Below are 19,149 nucleotides of genomic sequence, written 5' to 3'. Positions count from 1 at the left end.
AAATCGTTGCATCGCTGCCTAAACATGACGAGGTACGTTAGCGCCCTCTAGTGGGTGAAAACTTAGCCTTTATGCTTAGTAGCGGTCAGCAGCTATATGCTCCGTAAAACAACAAAATACATATCTACAGGACAAACTTTGTTACAAACCTTGTTCCCTCATCAACCAGGTGCTAAGAAACTGCTTTCGACTCAGTGTTGCACCTTAATAGCCGTTCTTTTTCCCATTCCCGTCCATTAACCATAGAGCACACCTTCTCTCTGTGCATTAAAACGCGCGCTTCTGCCATATGGTTTACGCCACTTGATTTACGGCACCTTGTCGCTCTGTGACTTTCAAAATAAAAGCATTCGCTCCAACAATATAATAGCCACTCATAAGTTTACAAAACACTTTACCAAATATTAATGAGGTCATTTACAACGGTAGTCATTGTGGCAAGCGGGCTGTTGTTTCTTTGGAACAGGGACAATAATGGACTGTTTGAAGCATGTGGGAACCACAGCTTGGGCCAGGGAGAGGTTGAAGATCTCCGTGAACACCGGTGCTAGTTGATCAGCGCAGGCTCTAAGGACCCGGCCAGGGATTGCATCTGGTCCTGCTGCCTTCCTGGTGTTCACCCTCCTGAAGGTGTTCCTCACAGCATGCTCTGTGATGACGAATGCATCTTCTTCACTGGTGCACTCCGAGCGCGCGCAGCCGTTTGTTGTTTTAATTGCTGCGGCGTCGAAGCGAGCATAAAACGTGTTCAGCTCATCAGCCAGTGAAACATCTGCATTCATCATTGAAGAAGCTGGTCATTTATAGTCCGTTATAGTCCGCAGTCCTTTCCACAGGCTCCTAGAGTCGCACTGTCGTAGCTGTTGACTCTAGTTTTTCCCCGTAGCTCCGCTTTGCCTTTCGGACCGCGCTGCGCACGTTGTAGGACGCAGCCTTGTATAGGTCCATATTACCGGAGACAAGCCCTTCATTATAGGCAGCGGTGCGTGATCTCAGAGCGTCGCGGATGTTTTTATCCACCCACGGCTTCTGGTTGGGAAACGTTCGGATGATAGTTCTTTCTGCTGTGTCGTCCGCTAGTTTCCCGATAAATCCCACAACCGCTTCCGTAAACATGTTGATGTCATCAGAGCTGTGCCGAAACATGTCCCAGTCTGCGTCATCCAGTGCGTCCTGCAGCGCGGCCACCAATTGGTCCGTCCAGCGAGCGACCTCCCTCCTGATTGGTGGTTGCTGCTTTAGCCTTTGTTTGTAGGCAGGCATGAGGAAGATGGCGGAATGGTCCGATTTTCCAAATGCCGGCAGGGGCTGAGCCTTGTAACAGTTCTTGAACAGGGTGTAGCAGTGGTCTAATGTCCTCGTGCCCCGGGTGGGGCAGTTGATGTGCTGGTGAAGGTTGTGAAATGTCCATTTGAGATTCACTCTGTTAAAATCTCTCATAACAATGAGTGCGGCATCTTGGTGAAGTGTTTGTTGATGTGTGAGAGCCTCATGTAGCTCACATAAGGCAGTGTCCGAGTCCGCGTGAGGCGGAATGTAAACAGTGCAGGCAATGACCGCAGTGAATTCCCGAGGGAGATAGAAAGGGCGACACTTAACGATCAAAAGCTCCAGATTGGGCGAGCAAGAGCGTGTGAGTGGGGAGATGTTTGTGCTGTCGCACCATCTGTTGTTCACCATCAAACATACTCCACCACCTCTTTTCTTCCCCGACTCCATTGTCCTGTCCATGCGGTAAACCGAAAAGAACCCCGTCGGCTGCACGGCGTGGTCTGGTATCGCTGGGTTCAGCCAAGTCTCGGTGAAGCAGAGGAGGTTGCAGTCCCGAATGTCTCTCTGGAACTTGATTCTGGCTCTCAGGTCATCAAGCTTGTTCTCGATGGATTGAACATTGGCTAGCAGGATACTGGGCATGGGTGCGCGGTGTGCGCGAGCCCGTAGCCTGTTCCTGATGCCGGCTCTTTTACCTCGAGGCCGTCGCTTAGGGTCGCGTCCTTTGTTCTCTCTCAGGATCTCCTTTGGCCAGGTTGGGTCCGGAGTTAAACATGGTGAAATGTTCTTGTATTGCAGACCAATAGAAACCAAAGTGTCTCTACTGTAGCGGATTTGTGTGTTTTGCATGATGCCCATGCAAGATTATCGCAGATATAGCAAAAAGTGACGAAAAACTGCAAAAAGTGGAGAAGTTAGGGCAGAGCATCCAGCATGGCAGCCGACCTCACTGGCGCCAGATAATTATATTGATACAGCGATATTAAAAACGGTGATAGTGTTGTGGTGACACCTCTGTGTGTGGCACAGCCAATTTGGGGGCCATAATGTGCTCTAAATATTATCTGAAAATTCAAAGGAGAAAACTTGAAACATTGATGGTCTGGTATTGCCTTGCCCAACAGATCACTGGTCAAAACATGTTATAACATCTAAAAGATTATTTATTTATTTATTTATTTACCTACATTTTGAAACTGGTAGGGTTGGGTACTAAGCTTTTTTTTTTTTAGGTTTTAGGGGTACTGACTGAATTGTATTTATCTCATCAATCTTTTGGGAATGTGCATAGTTAAGAGCAGGAATGTCAGGTTTTAACCCATTTAATTTGTTGAAAACAAACAAAAGCTGAAAAACACTGTGAAAGAAAGAAGCCAAAACAGGAAAAATTTGGTTCCGCTTGTGTGTTCCTGTAAGGAGTCGAGATGATGCATTTTGGACAAGTTGCAGATGAGAAAGCAGAGCCTGGCTGCCCAGATAAAGACTATTGCAATAGTCAAGCATGCATGAAATGAAGGTAGGGGTGGGCGGTATAAACGGTATACGGTAGAAATGATATAAATTTGGCCAACTGTAGAGATTTTGACTGTACCGCTCTACCGCGATAGCGCATGTTAATGGTGTCATCATCAAGTTGCGCCTGTTTTGGTCGAAAGCATTGCAGCGGCTGCAAACAACATCATCTGCAAATTATGCCTGGCGGCAGTAATGGCAAAGAGATGAAGCACTTTTGGAATATGGGGAAAGCCAAAAACTGCGCTTCCTCCACTTCCGTAACATCGATTCATTAATGTTGAATTCTCTCGCAGCTGCTCTATTCCCATGTTGCAGTATATTAATGACTAACCTCGTATTGTGGATGGATTATCTCAGTTGTTCTCCTGACTGAAGTTTGGTCCATTTATAGCATCCTGCCATGCAGTTGCATTTGTCCCTAACCACCAGAATCCCTCACGTTAACTTTTATCGAGTGAAAATCTCTCAGTCAGAACATGGCATATCATGTTTAGGTGGAAACTAGCGAGCTAACTTCCTGCTAATTTCTAACTGTTGAATTTAATAAATTCTGTTTTCATGCCTGGATGTTAAACTTTGCTGCTTTACCAGGTGTAACAAAAATGCTGATCATTTTATTAAAGATGAAAGAATTTAGACAGTTTTTAACTCTCAGTGATGCCTCAGTGTTCGTTTGACTTTGGGACCTGAAGCAGATGAAGTTTTGGACCCAGATTACTCCGCGAAGCTCCTGACTACGGCAGCTGTAATGCTCCTCCAATCCATCAAGTGGTGCGGCTTCATAGCTTACCAAAGTCGTTCTAAAACATTTTTGACAGATTTCTGTGCGCCGTGTACCACATAAAATCGGTTCGAGGTCAGTAAGCACAACCAGAATTCATACATAAAGCACACTGTCGATTTTTGAGAAAATTAAAGGATTTTAAGTGTGCCTTATAGTGTGTAAAATACTTTATACAGAAGAAAAGAATATATCGCGATATATATCGTTACTGCACATGCTTCAAATTATACTGTGATATGGCCTAAAAGCCATATCCCAGTATATGGCTTTTAGGCATGAATTACTTCCTTACAGTCAATTAAAGATACAATGGGGTTAGACCTTAGAAAACCCGTCAACTGGAAGAATCTAGCTCCAACAACAGCATTTATTTGTTTACCAAATGTGAAGCTGTTGTCAGGTTTTTTTTTTTTTTTTTTTTTTTTTTGCAAGGGACATTTAGAAATTATCCAAAGGGCCAAGACGACATTTAAAGGACGCATAAGGCTCAGGAGGGCTAGTTCCACTTCTGTTTTTTGTTGATTCAGGTTCAAGAAATACAACTTTGTCTGAAATTGGGGCTGTGGTATTCTTTTTGAGAGCAAGATAGATTTGTGAGTCATCTGCATAACAGATGACTCGCATTGGGATACACTTTCTTTGAAATTTTCTTTGAAAATATTTCCTAATGGGAGCAGGAAAAGTGAAGAGTACTGGACCTAGGATGCATCCTTGTAAAGCCCCCATGTGAGGGGAGCAGGTGATGATGAAAAACTAATCAACCTGGTGGTGAAACCTTTGCAGAGTTTCTTTAGTACAACTCTCCAGTAGAAAATCAATAAATGATCTGATTCTGTGCCATTATGTGTTTTGAAACCAGAATGAAATGTTTAAGTGATGACATTTTTTTCCCTAGGAGATCCTGAAACTGGTAGAAAGCAAATTTCTCCAGCACCAAAGAGACAAAAGACAGATTAGAGATCAGTCTAAAATGCCAAAAAGGTATAGCTGGGTACCTGTACTTAATTCCAGATTCCAGTTAAAATATGAATTTTACCCAACCCTATCTTCTTTTTTTTTTTTTTTTTTTTTTTTTTAAATAAAAATAAAAAATTTGGATACTAAAGATTTTATTAAACCTAGTAGTGTTTATTTATTTATTTATTTTAAATAAGCTATTGTAAATGTGTAAGACAGAGTTGCAAGTTATGTAGCACCTATAGAAATGTCCAGCACCACTGCTATTGCCAACATTTATAGTAGTGCTAGTTCAACCCCATTTAACCTCATAACCATATTGCTCTGTAGGGATGGGTATCGTTTAGGTTTTATACGATACCGGTGCCAAACCGCTACTTTTGAAACGGTGACCGTGCTTAAACGGTGCTCGAACCGGTGCTTAAAGAATGGAAAACACAAACTTTGTCCAAAAACCTCATATGTTTTTATTTTTAGCAGTCTCCTTTTTTCTGCACTTTTTCTTTGGTCATTTTAGCCTTTTTGGCCAGGGTGAAGGGAGTATCTGCCATCAAACAAGAAGACAGCCGCATGTAACTACGACGGTGTTTGCCAGTTCACCTTACATGCCTTAATTTAATAACGTGGTTAGTAGGGCTGCCACAATTAGTCGACTAGTCACGATTACGTCGACTATCAAAATCGTCGACGACTGATTCAATAGTCGACGCGTCGTTTGAAGCTTTGTAAGATCACAAAAGACGCAGGAATAAGTAGTAGGATTTAAGTTTGTAATAACGGAGTGAAACAGAAGATGGCAGCACTGCATGTACAAGGATGCCAGCTGCCGTTAAACCCCGAAGAAGAAGTAGCTCCGTCCCAGAATTCATAGCGCAGCCCAGCTCAGTTTCCAACAATGGCGGCAGCTAGTTAGTTTTAATATTACTCTTATTATTCTTTCTGGGTCACAAAATAAACGTTTAACATATTTTCAGGCGAGAATGTAACTGTATAAACCTACTATCCTTGGAAAGGTGAAAAGCACCGAAATGTGCGCTGCTTTTCGTTCTGGTTACTACCAATTATGTCAGAACCATCAGTACCCATCCCTATTGCTCTGTGGTCATTATTATGCCAAAACATTAGTTGATGGTGGAGTTCTTCTTCGTCTTCTTCTTCAGCCTTTTTCATTTAGTCACTTTAAAAAAATGGTATCACAAGAAGAATTGACCAGAACTGTTTAGGAGGAAATGTTACTCAATGGGCCAATCTCAGTAACTGAAGGTTGCATTTATGTGATGTGTAGTTACATTTTTAGTGAGGTGCATGATGGGGTACAGTGTAGGGGTTTCAAGCCTTTGCGGTTATGACACACCCCCAGCATAGATATAATGCAGAAGGATCGCCTGCTGATTCTTTGAAGTTGATTTCACTGTAAAAGTGAAAGCAAAGTGGGAAAATGTTTTATTTCCTGTGTGGCAACCCTTCTTTGTAGGAACCACTTCACCAACTAGGTGCTTATATATCCCAAAAGAAAACACCAACATGAAAGAACCATTTGAAAACTAAGGGTAGCATGGTGAACCAGTATTTATGACTGTTGCTTCAAAGCAAGAAGGTTTTGTGTTTGAACCTCATGGTTGGCTTTATCTTGGTGCTGCCACTTTAAAGCGTGTGCATCCTGAGTTAATTCGAACATCAGCATTGGGTGTGTGTGTGCTATCTTGTCTGCCTCCTTTGCAGAGCTTCAAATCACACTGGGTGTGTAAAGATCAGGTAAGGCAACTAATTCAATTTTGTTGTAAATTAATGCTAGAGGCTAAGGCTGTTAAGGCTAGACATTGTCTCTAAACAATGCATGACAGACTCCACCACATTTTCCCACTTTTCAGCACTTTTTCTTTTATTTCCGGTTGTCACAAGTTATGCACGGTGGCAGCTTTTCAGTTGCCAGCTAAACACACCACTAACAACAACAGAATCCAGTTCATTCTGCTTTTAAGCCAGTGAGGCGTGATTGCTGATGCCGCTCAGGTGTGTCTGCCTCCCCCGCAGCCACACCACAGACCACGCCTTGCCACATACCCCCATCGCTTGAATGAGGCCGGGGAGTCATCCGGCCGAACCTATTCGGCAGCAGGTATGTGTTGGCTCGGCTGCATGGCAAGCGGCGTTGGCGCAGCAGTTACGGATGTGAGCCGAGGTTCGCAGGCGGCTGGCATGCAGGACCCCACCGCACGCTGGTCTCTGGTAGAAACGAGGCAGGTCCAGCTGGTGCACAGGTCCCTCCTGCACTCTGACCTCCTCCAGTTGAGCAGCGGATGCTCTGGATGATTCCATCATGCAGTTTTTTTTAATATAGTTAATATCTTGTGTTAAATAATTGAAATTATAAAATTGACCAAAATAATCACAACACTTATTTTTCTCGGTAGAGCAGGGCGATATGACCAAAAATATTTATCACGATATACATTTGAAAATTTGTGATAACGATATAACTGACGATATAATTGACACTAGACAAAATACTTTACAACTCCACAACTTTGATGGGGTTTTTTGCACTAATAATGTATTTTCACTTAAACAAGCAGCTATATATATTTTTTTTTATGTGCATTAAAGTTATATAAAAATTTAACAGTGCAAATTCCTTGCTGACCGTTTAACCAAAGGGCATTTCCAGTGTAAATTGGCCAACATATCCTTAGCATAACCATATATAATATCCACAAAACTTAAAAAGAGGTTATACACACTAGGGCTGCTCAATTAATTGAATTTTAATCACGATTACGATCTGGGCTTTCAACGATCTTTAAAAATGACTGAGCCGATTATTAGCCCCTCCCTCGTGCTTTACTCTCGCGCTGCTCGGTGTGGCAAATCGAGCGCACCTCTCTGCGTTTCAAACACGCGTCACAACAATTAAATGGACCCGAGGGAAGCTCGGAAAGCTAAGCAAAAGTTATTTGGAGAGGAGAGTGACTGCCGTTGGTTGAAAAGAGAGGTAAAAAAAAAAACTTCAGTGGTGTGGAAACATTATGGGTTCGTGGAGTCAGACGTGGATCAAGTAGACACAGTGTGTAAACTTTGCTATGGTGTCGTAGCTGCACCACAGAGCAACACTGCAAAGTTCACTAAACATAGATGTTTACATTTTTCATTTATTTCTTATATTGCAAACATTTGCACTGTTATCAGTATTTGCACACTATTTTATATTATTTTTTAAAATCATTATTCAATACATTGTTATTGTTAACCCTTTAAAGCCGGGCAGAGCAGCACGCTCCGTTTTGTGTAACTATTTTTAAATCCCTGTAGAACCTGAACCATGTAAGCTAGCGCAATATTTTTTTTGCATTTGAAACCAGAGGAATTGTACTTACATCTTATGCCATCAGCTTGTCCTCGGTCACGGTTTCCTTTCACATATAGCTTTGCAAAAATTGCATAAAAAGGCTTGCAGGAACAAAAACATAATATTCCAGAAACGCTTTGCCAATCCGATCAGCTGTTCGTAACACTTCCCACATTGAAACAGACGTCAGCGCGAACTATCACATGTCCGCCATTTCCTGCCCGAAACCGGAAGTGACGTCATTTTCGCGGAAAATGTAGTCTTTTACTTGTAGGCCTTAAAAGCCTATTCTGGTGTTTTTATAAGTAATGTTTGACTTTTCTGAATAGTTTCTGGGATGCTTAGAACTCGAATTGCACTGCTGGAAATAGTTTATTTTGATGCACATGCTGTTTTCTTTGCAAATTTGCATCATAAGATTGTTTTTCGTTTTTCCTGCAGTATATAAAAATTGCTGTATCTCTAAAATAAAACTATGAAGACACTCAAAATAAATTTCCTGTTGTTGTAAAGTATTTTTTGCAACTTTTTTGTATTTAAAGTTTTGAGGGATAAACCTCTTAAATTTCCCCAAGTAGAAATATATATATATATATATGTAAAAAAAAAAAAAAAAAGAAGAAAAAAAAAAAAGACAAAAACGATTTTCAATTTTTTTTTGTAGTTTATTGCACTTTTTTGCAATTAATGTAATTACTATGGACTTAATGCATACATATTATTAAAATATGGGCTATAACAGTTGTATTGATGTATAGCAACTTGAAATGCTCCCACAAATGGCACTACAACATGTAAAAAAAAAAAATATATATATAAGTTCTGGCGAACTTGGTTCTATGGTAGGTCTTAAAGGGTTAAATAAATATCGTCAAATAATCGAGATCTCAATTTCAGTGAAAATAATCGTGATTATCATTTTTGCCATAATCGAGCAGCCCTAATACACACACAATATGGTAATATTATGTCGAAGCACAGTACGTATCACTCCGCGAGGCGCCTGCCTAATATAGCCGTAATGCTCCGACAATCCATCAAGCGGTGCGGGTTTGTAGCTTAGCAAAGTCGTACTAAGACATTTGACAGATTTTCGAGCGCCGTGTACGACATAAAATCGTTTCGAGGTCAGTAAACAAAAACAGAATTCATACATAAGGCACACAGGATTATAAGGAGCACTGTCGACTTTCAGAAAAATCAAAGGATTGATTTTTAAGTGTGCCGTATTTTCCAAACAACACGGCAATAACGACAGCCCGCTAGCATGCTCTACCAAAAATAGTGCTTTGTTGTGTATCTGATGGACGAAAGCCAGACCAGTTCCACACCACTGAAGTTGCAGCATTTTTACAAACCAATTCTGATTCATCAGTTTCAAACAGCTGAGTCATGGTTTGCGATACATGTGGCAAAAAAGTGCTCCAAGAGTGAGGCGTTGTGGCTATACTTTCCCAACCTTGAGACCTCAGAATTAGGGAGACATTCAAAGGGGCTGTTGGGGGGGGGGGTTGATAAATACATTTTACAGTGTTTATTTATCGGATAAAATACGTTAAATGTCACCGTTATTATTATTAGCCGGTCCAGAAACAGCGGGGGTGTCCAAATTCAGAGGCTGCTTCCACCTGAGGACCCGCCCTTCACGGTCTAAAGAAAGCCAGGTAGTACGTCATGAGTTCCCTCGGTGGAGTGAAACTCAGCCATCTGCTCCTTGCTATCTAAAATATAACCGGGCGCTGGCGTAAACTCTCGACCGTCTCACACTTTCTTTAATTAGTTTTCTGTTTCATGTTTATTCGGCTGTGTGAAAACCCCGGAGGAACCCTCTCGAGGGATTAATAAAGTTAAATTTAATTTAATCTAATCTAATAACTTTAATCTTAGCCAAACCGATTTACTCACGAACAAATAAAACACTGAAAAAGCCAAACAATAACATTTTTAAGTTATCAAAGTGACTTGTATATCATGTTTAACCCGAGTAGCGAAAGACCGCGGGGGTTTGAAAACGATGTGTCGATCGGCTCAGATATTTGAAGTTTACACAGCTACATTCTCATCTGAAAACATGTTAAAAGTTGGGTTTTTTTGCGACCCAGAAAGAGAAATAAGAGTAATATTAAAACTAAGTAGCTGCCGCCATTGTTGGAAACTGGAATTGGCTGGGCCGCGCTATGAATTCTGCGATATGGTTTTTCAATTTTGTTGTCCAGGTGGAAATTCGGGAGAATGGTGGCTCCGGGATTCTCGGATTCTTATTAAGTGATAAGAACAAGTAATCTGATGTCCTGCAATCATTATGACGCTATAATTTGAGATACAAAGAATAAAATACGGTTTTTGGATAAAGTATCGGTATCGGATCAGTATCGTCGATACCCGCCTGAAAATTACTTGGTATCGGATCGGAAAGGAAATCAGTGGTATCGCACATGACTACTTGAAATTCCGTCTCCACCGTTGCTTGACACTGCGTGTATAGAGCAGGTAGTGCAACAATAGAAAAATAGTTGCGGGACGGCACTCTGTAGCGTTTGTCTAGGGTGTTGATCATTTTCCTAAATCCCTCGTTTTGCACAGTGTTGATGGGAGCCATATCTTTGGTCAGGTGATAAGTGATAGCCTCCGTAATTTCTTTGTGCCTGCGGGAGTTCGACGGGTATAGGGAAGCGCTGTGTAAGGTTCCTGTTATTGATGTTTGGGTGGTTGACAGGGACGGATTTTCTCCTGTCACTTTCTCGTCATCCCTGACGTGCTCTCCGTTGTTTTTTCCCTGCTAATTTTAGCATCACACGGCACAGCTTCTGTATCACGTGGTATAAGGCTCCGCCCTTGTCATTTGTTGAGCAGGAACAGTGAGCGCTTGTTTTCATGCAGATTACGTCCCGGATCAAAATGCGGTACAATCGTCGTCGTCGACATCTTTGAGATTGTCTTTATTATTTCTCACATGACTCTGTTTTACTTAACATTAGGGATGGGTATCGTTTAGGTTTTATCCGATACCGGTGCCAAACCGGTACTTTTGAAACGGTGACTGTGCTTAAACGGTGCTCAAACCGGTGCTTAAACAAATTGCACACGAACAACATTAAGCTACTCACCCAGAGAAGAACGGCTGCTGCTGCCATCATCATCCGTCATCATTTCTGCTACACTGGCAGGGCTAGGGGCCAGGACTGTACTCCTCGGGTTCTTGGGGGGATGTTGCTAACTCCGGGTCCGATAACAGGCACCACATCTGCAGTAGATGTGCTCAGTGTGAGGTCTCGCAGCAAGCTATCAAATACGGTGCATTTTTCGGCTTTCAAAAAAACACTATGCGTTGCCAGGAGTTTCATCAGATTCGAGGTGTTTCAGTACAGCCAGACTTTTTACCTCTTCGCCTTGGGCATTTTTAATCTGTAGCTCTGCTCTAAAAGAACATACGTACCTGGGCCCGCCTACTATCCTTGGAAAGGTAAAATGATCGGCTAAAATCCAAAGCGTATGACATCTCAGGGGGGAAAAGCACCAAAATGTGCACTGCTTTTCGGTCTGGTCACTACCGTTTATGTCAGAACCGGTACCCATCCCTAGTTAACATTTGCTCAATGTAAATGATTTGGGCTTAGCAGTCTCTTTTTAGGGTTACTAGGGTTTAGTAACTATGGGGTCTTTTCAAAAACACATTTTTCTAATAATAGATAATAATAGATTTATCCTGGATAGCTTTTTAAGGGTTTCTAGGAGCCAACAATTAGATTACCCCTCTAATATTTTTTTAGGGGTCCCTTTATACTCCTAGAAAAGCTTAGACACTTTGGGAAATGGACGTGGAGCATCTGAGGGTGTGTAGCTGTGTGTTATCATCAGAACTTTGGCAGCACATCCTCTGTGTTGGGTCTGTATGAATCAAGTTTGTTCCATCAATGCTCAGTCAGATTGAGATATGAAGCTTTTTTTTATTTTTTATTTTTTTTATTTTAGTCCACATTGATGCCTTGGGTTTTATTATTTGTAGTTTTTGGAGTGTGGAGTGTGGTGGAGTGTTTGTTTTGCTGGCCTACACACGTGTTCATCAGGGAGAGCTGTTGGCAAGTGAGGTTGTCTGGTCCCACTGAATAACAAATTGAATTTTTGCTTCAAATGCTAATCTCTACAAGATATGACAAAAATGGGTGTCTCCCAGGCCTACTTCTGCTGTCATTGTCCATGCAAACTACAGGCAGTATCTTCAAAGAAAATCACAAGGAAGGTTTTGATGCAGCAACCTTTTTGCAATCAATTTAACTTGGTTGCAGACAGCAAACACTTGCGACCAATCGGGGAACACACATTTTTCCTGAGCCACCAGTGGTTGTAAGGGATCACCAACTGGTCTTGAGACCTTATGCTTGTCATTCTCACCATTGTGAGTGGTTTCAAATGACAAAAGCGACGTCACATCCGCTGGTGTAAGTCGTCCTTTAGTGTTGTTTCAGCTGGTTGCACATTTAAGTTAAATTATAGCAGGTGCAGTTATTTTCAAAATGGACATGTTTCAGGCATGGCTGTGTGAGCATGTCCACCTCTGCAAGCATACATGACACAACGAACATGGGAGGACAGAAATCGTGGAGAGAGATTACTGCAGCAGTGCCGAGTAATTTCACGAGTACAAATGGATGTGGCTGTGTGATGACATCACCTGATCAGCGCACAAAGCCATTGTGGCGAGCATAAATGGATCATTAAGCCGATGTTATTTGAGAGCATGTTTTGGCTGGTGAGCGATCTTTGAAGAATAGCTGAATAGCTCCTTGTGAAAGAGTACTTCTTAAAAAATATTTTTATTTTTTATTATCATCAGGGACTCACTGAGCTTTTTAGGAGGGGCACAAATGCACTTATATAATGGAAATGGGAGTGCTTGATTTGGAGCAGGAAAAGGAGAGCTTTGTAGAGAAAATTAATACAGAGAGAGTAATAATTATGTCCTGATTATTTGGCTGTCATAATTTAGAAGCCAGAATTAAAATGAACATTCATGAAATATAAAGTATAATGCTTTCTGTTAGAACTGCTTGTTTTCTCCTTTTTATTCATAATAACTTGAGTATTTTCATGTTTTAGACACCCAAGATGTCAGAAAGGTATGCCTCCCAACCTGCTTCCATTGTCATTGTCTTGGGCATGTTGCATAGCTCACATGTCAGGATTAGCTTGTTATTGTTTAGCTGTGAAACAGTATAAGCTGTAGCATTTCTACATCTGCATTCCTACCTGTCCAGGAAGTCTCCCAATGAACTAACCTGTTTTTATGTTTTTGATTTTTTTATTAATTGTGAGTTAATTGTTGGCAGAAATGCTAAAATAAAATGTCAGGGTTCGTTGATATACTTCCTCTTGATGTCATTTTTTTTATTGGATAGATGATTCAATTCATTGATCACATTAAAACAAAGTACGACAAAGACAACAAAAACAACGATGGAAAACCTTTGTACTGACATGTTATGCTAAGTTTGATTGATCTCGTAGGCTGATATCTTCAGGTCCTTTTGTGCTTTCCTTTCTAAGTGTTTCCAGGCTTCTTTAATGGCTGCTCAGCCTATAACTTAATATCTGTTTCATGAGCCTGGCAGGCCATGTTTAGTGGTGTTTGTTGGCCTTGAGCTGAGTGGAGACAAAAGATACTCCTGTTGAGAGGTTCAAAAAGTGGCCTGCTGTCTATGAAGAAAAGCAGTTTGGTTTTGGGCCTCATTTCTTGTACCTCCTCCTTCCTTCTCTCCATTGCTCCACCTGAAACGGCAGTGCCTGCATACTGTCGAGGCTTTTTGGAGCTTAAAAATCCTTTACTGACGAGAAGATTTATTATTTTTATATGAAACGATGAAAGGAATTACAAAATATGTATAAATAGAATAAGTGAATTTGGCATGAATACAGGAATATAAAATCGTCTGTACGTGCTGGTTGTTCAGGCTTTTTCCTCTTATTCTTGTTGGGTATGCAGCCTTTGGGTGGTGATTTGGGTCTTCGTTGGCAGTGGGGGTCTTCCAGTTTGGGGGGGAGAATGGAGTGGTGTTACAGTTGGAAATGACTGAGCATGCTCTGTGGAGACCCTCTGACAGAGAGGACCGACAGAGGGAGCCACCAGGTCACATGACCGGCGAGGTGAATGTGCATGCGGGGAAAGAAAAGGAAAGGAGGAACAATCTGTTCGACAGATCCTCGCGCTCTCCCTCTCTGTCCTCCCTCATTCTCTCTCTCTCTCAAACACACACTCTCCCTCACTCACTCCTTCTCTGCCGCCTTCTTCTCCTCAATGGAGGCCATGAGAAGAAAGCAGGTATGATGCTTCCTGGAGGCACAAGAGAAACGACATGTTAGCTTTGTATTCTTCACCCTTAGTTGGCTTTTAGTGGTCTGAGGAGATGCATAGTCTTTCTTCCCAGTTCCTTTTAGACCAAGTTACTACCAATTAGTTTCAGCTCTTGCTGTCTTCTCTTTGAGAAGGTTTCTGTTTTTGTTTTTTCTTTCTTTCTTTCTTTTGGTTTTGTTTTGTTTTTTTAATTTAAGACGTGCTCCTCGAGCTGCTCATCTGTCAGTAATTCTAATCTGTCAGATTTCTCTGGATTCCTGAAATCGAAAACTAGATCTTAAAGGAGAGAGGATTTGTTTGTGCGTTTTTTGTGTGTGTGGTAGCAGAGAGATGTGATTATGGCATGGATGGATCCTGTGACTGGAGACGGCTCCCTTTGAATTAGAGCAATCACTTCATGACAAATGTCAATCTCAATATGGGAAGATAAGCGTGACCTCCTGAAGATCTTGAAATTTACCTGATTTTTCTAAAGTGAGGTACAGCCACCTTTTTTTGGTTATACCTTTATCTTTAATCCCTTCTCTTCTCTACTCTCTCAGTGGTCAGTATGTAGTAATGAGGTCACTGTGGCCCTTGTCTAGGCTACAGTATGTTCAGATATATACTGCAGATGCTGTTTATTAATTTAGAGGAAGTACATTGGGGTGTGATGTGAGCTATGTTTACCAGCTGCTGGATTCTGACTCGGGGTCATTGGTTCATTTGCACAATGTGTCCCATGGCGGGTTAATTATTGACATATTCATAAAGGTTAGCTGAAATTTTATGCCAAGTCAATTATTATTTTTATTTTTTTTAAGGCTATCTTTGCCTTTTTATCTAGACAGTGGACAGCTGGGAAACGACAGGAAATGAGCTAGAAGAGAGGCTGCATGACAGACCACCCAGACTATTCAAACTGAGGGTTTTTTTGCAATTACAGTCTGCAGCTTCAATCCCTAAACCACCTGGAAAAAGAGCTTTGTCAGATTTCTTTAGCACAGTGTCAGGCTGTTACTGTGAAGTGGTAGCAAGTTAAATGTCAGGGTGATCTGTACGATTGGGCATTTTTTAGGATTTTTTTATTAGCATGTAATGGGGGCGGGGGTACTTTTATGTAAGCAGATCATAGCAGAGAACAGGTTTTGCAAATTGGTTCTTCATTCTTGAGGGATCAGGGTTCATTATTGTTTTATCTCATCTGGGTACTTAGGTACTCGGTACTTAGTGCCAGCCCCGGCAGCCTGATAGCTGCCTGTGTAATGTGTTTGTGGTTTGGTAGCTCTCTCTGACTTGTTTTCAGGTCTCTTTCAGCAGATCTAAAGATAGGTCACATCAGCACCTGCCTTGTCACATAAGAGGTTCACATTAAGTTGTATGGACAGGAAAGGCTGATCCTTTATAGTGCTATGAGCTTCTTTCTAATATTTATAGTGTAATATCACTAGTAACTCAACCACTGGGGCCTTCTTTGTGCACTCATAGTTGCAGCTTAGGCTCTGATTAGCTCTCACAGCCTTGGTTTCAGCTTTGGAGCTTCTTTCAGCAGCCTCCATATTCCCATCTATGAGTTTCCAGACCCCTTCAGTCCCCATCTAGTGGAAAACTGCTGCAATGGCTGCGCTGTGTCAGTAAACAATCTGGTTGCGAAATGGCGGCGATCTGCAGACAGCCTTCTCTGCTTCCCTCCCTCCCCCTTCTCCTGTCTCCACTGTGTATGTTCCACTTTTCACCACTAGGGGGAGGGCTGAGGCTTGTGTGTTTTTTGTGTAACTGGCTTTCTTCAAACCATTGGGGGGGGGAAGGGAGGGGAACTAAAAGATTCTTCTTCTCTTGACGCTCACAAGTGTTCACTAGATTCCCCCATGTTGATCATACACCAAAGAGGGTTGTCCCAGACTAGATGTTCTTTGGGGACAAACCCTCACAGACCAGTCCTTGGCCTGGACTTGTTGCTAATTGATTAGGTTCATGTTTGGCTCAGGAGCATGAACAGGGACGTGTTTCCTGACGGTTTATTTAGTTGGAGTCTCGGTTGTAAGCAGATCAGGACTCACACAGTCTGACTGTCTGAGCCATTGAGGAGAGGCTTTAGAGTAACTGACTGAATCCATTAGCTTATAGTGGCCTTATTCTCTCTCAGGTCTTTTGATTGGCTTTGTGTGAGAAGAAAATGTGTCCTCTGCTTTCCTTCATAAAGGTTAACTGATATTTTATGCAAAGTGTATTTTTTTTTTTTTTGGATAGGCTTTGCCTTTTATCTGGATGGTGGACACTTGGGAAGCAAACAGGGAGAAAGGATGCATGGCAGACCACTCAGACTATATTTGATTGGCTTAATGTGAGAAGAAAATGAGTCCTCTGCTTTCCTGGGGCAATTGGCTTCAGTACCTGACTTACTTCTCATCAGATATGACCTCTCACCACTGATCAGCACGTGTCTGTCCCTAAATATGCCCTAAATGAGTCTTAAGAGGTTAGGGAAAGTGTAAACCTTTATTTTCTGCGCTGGTTCTGTGTAATTCCTCAAGGTTGAACTGGCCTAGATTGACTAAATGTTGATATTTGAGCTGAAAGAGAAGGCTTTGCAACAAAGTAGACCTTAATAGTAAGCATGAGAGTGAAGTCACGATGATTTTTCCTTCAAGGCCTCCTGTTTCCTTTGGGCCTGTTTTTCCAGAGTGAGCATGAAGATGAAGGTCTGCTCCGGAGGAAGAGTCTTTATGTTTCCTGCTGTTATCTCTGAGATGTAAAGACGGTCGATGGGTGATTTGGTTTTCTTTTGAAGCTGTGGCAGGCGTCTGTTGCTCCACTGGTTAGTTGTAGCATATAAGGAGAGAAGCCGGAGACAATGAGAGTGCATAGTGGTGGCCCCCAATCTCTTGGCTGGCTCTACAGTATTCCTGACACTGATACATTACTGAAAAGCACAAATAAAAAGGGATTTTACACAGGATTAGGTGCATCGAAGGATGATGGTTTAATTCAGAGATATGCCTGCTTAGGCCTGGATCACAAATGTGGCTTTGAGAAGCTAAAACCAGACTTTTTGGGGTATTTCTATCAAGAAATATGTCTTTACACTCACTTTTCAGATAGTCTTAGGCTTTAGGAACACCTGGGGGGCCTATTTTTAGACACATTACAAACTAAGCAGCCACTTGATAATGTTATCCACAAAAAATGTATTTAATAAAGCTTAATTTAACAGTTTCCCTCACATGTACTTTTTTTGTTTTTTGTTTTTCTTTAAATCAGCCCGCTGGTCTAGCCAAGAGCTGCGTGGATAAAGGTGGATCCACAAAGAAAGAGGGACTAGATCCAGGAAGCAATGGAGAAGAGAAGTCAGGTATTTGTCTAAATATGCTTGAACGTATTTTATTTGTGTAAATGATGGGTTTACATTGTGATTTAATTTGTCTTGTTTGAATGCGAAGATGGGGACAAAGAGGTAGCAGACAGACTGGCCTTTTCCCCTGCAGCAGAGGTGATGCTGAACGGCACCGAGCGCGACGACACAAGCCACAAGGACCTGACAACAGGAAATAACAAGACTGTACTGTTGTTAAATGAAAATGGCACGTCTGACACGGAGCCACCGCATGGTTCTGTTACTGGAAGCAATGGATTCATTCTCACTAAGCAGCAGCAGCCGGAGCAGGAAGGCAGCGCTGCAGTGGCACCAGGTTTGGGAGTTTCCCCTCACAGGACTAACTGGTTGCCCTCGGGCTCACCGACAGGGGGGCATGCAGCCAAAACCCTCCCTGCCTCGGCATCTGGGAGTGCACAGAGTTCAGGTGCACTAAGGACTGCCCCCAGTACAGGGACAAAGCCGGGGCAGGGGACACCAGACACTAAAAATGGCCCCAGTTTATCTCCTTCCCCGGTTCCAGCGCCAGTCACCGTACACAGAGCGCGCAAGACCATGTCCAGACCTGCTGTCAGCCCTGCACAAAAGGTGAACCATGACCAAGAGCAAGGGATTATCATGTTTGCTTTAGATTTGTTTTTTTTCAACACCTTAAGGAATAAAAATAGTTGAAGGCCAAATTGGAAAAATCTGTAAGTCAGAAATGCCCTTACAATATACAACAGGTTTATCCCTGCAGCAACTCTTATAGTAATACAGCTTATATTGCCCTGTATGCAATTTCAATAGCAGTTTCATAGTTAGGGTACTATTAAACTGCTAGAGGCTTGCATTATGCTTTATATCAGCAGCTCTATCATACATCAACACAGGAGTTCTCAGATTCCCAGCTGGCAAAGAGGGAGATGCTAAGAACGTAGGAAAAGATGAGATGTTCTGCAGAAAACATCCTCCTCATACATTTTGTTTCCTGTTTGAACTTTTTCCATTTCTGTTCCAGTGCTGAAGTGTGGTCATTTCTGAGTATCCACACCTTAGCATTTGGGTGCCTCACACTTGAGTGTGAATGGTTACAAAGCTGTGTTAAAGTAGTAGTTCATGCATGCTGCAACACATCAACCCTAACCCTGATGTTAGAGCTTACAGGGTTAATCTGCGACTATAAAGGCAGGTATTAGAAGCAATTTGACCACAACCACATTTCCTCTGAGTAATGGTGTGTTATTCATTTCATCCCAAGGGTGTTGGATGACCTTGAGGTCAGTGACTATGTAGGCCAGCCCAATTGTCTTTTCTTGTTTCTTGTGGTTTTTGCCTTCATTTGACTAGGCAAATCATAAAGAACAATTTCTTTATAGATCTGGCTTTGCGAATGTGTATTTTGTCCTGATGAACCAGAAAAACGGCTTCCCCAAACTCAAAGCTGCAAGCTGTCGAAACAGAATTATATAATTGTGTACTCGAGCATGACTGCTTCCTTTTTAGACCTGTGGCTCTTTTCACAAAAGGATCTTATCTTGCCTTTGTTACCTGAAATGTCACTAAAAGTTCCTACCTCCTAAGAACTGTTTACA

The 19,149-nt window shown here is 42.0% G+C and overlaps 1 protein-coding gene across 1 annotated transcript in view; it reads left to right on the top strand.

Moving 5' to 3' along the window:
- The window catches only part of ehmt1b (euchromatic histone-lysine N-methyltransferase 1b), a 41,881-nt gene that overhangs the window by 6,391 nt on the left and 16,341 nt on the right, over nt 1–19,149 (top strand). The window contains exons 2-3 of the mRNA XM_026174419.1: nt 17,464–17,554; nt 17,643–18,163. Coding sequence (XP_026030204.1) covers nt 17,464–17,554; nt 17,643–18,163 — 612 coding nt within the window. The remainder of the gene's footprint in view (nt 1–17,463; nt 17,555–17,642; nt 18,164–19,149) is intronic.

Source organism: Astatotilapia calliptera, chromosome 7 (assembly GCF_900246225.1).
Source record: "Astatotilapia calliptera chromosome 7, fAstCal1.2, whole genome shotgun sequence".
In the NCBI taxonomy this organism is placed as follows: Eukaryota; Metazoa; Chordata; class Actinopteri; order Cichliformes; family Cichlidae; genus Astatotilapia; species Astatotilapia calliptera.
Note: the sequence above shows the minus strand (reverse complement) of the source record. Positions and strands in the feature narration are given on the sequence as shown.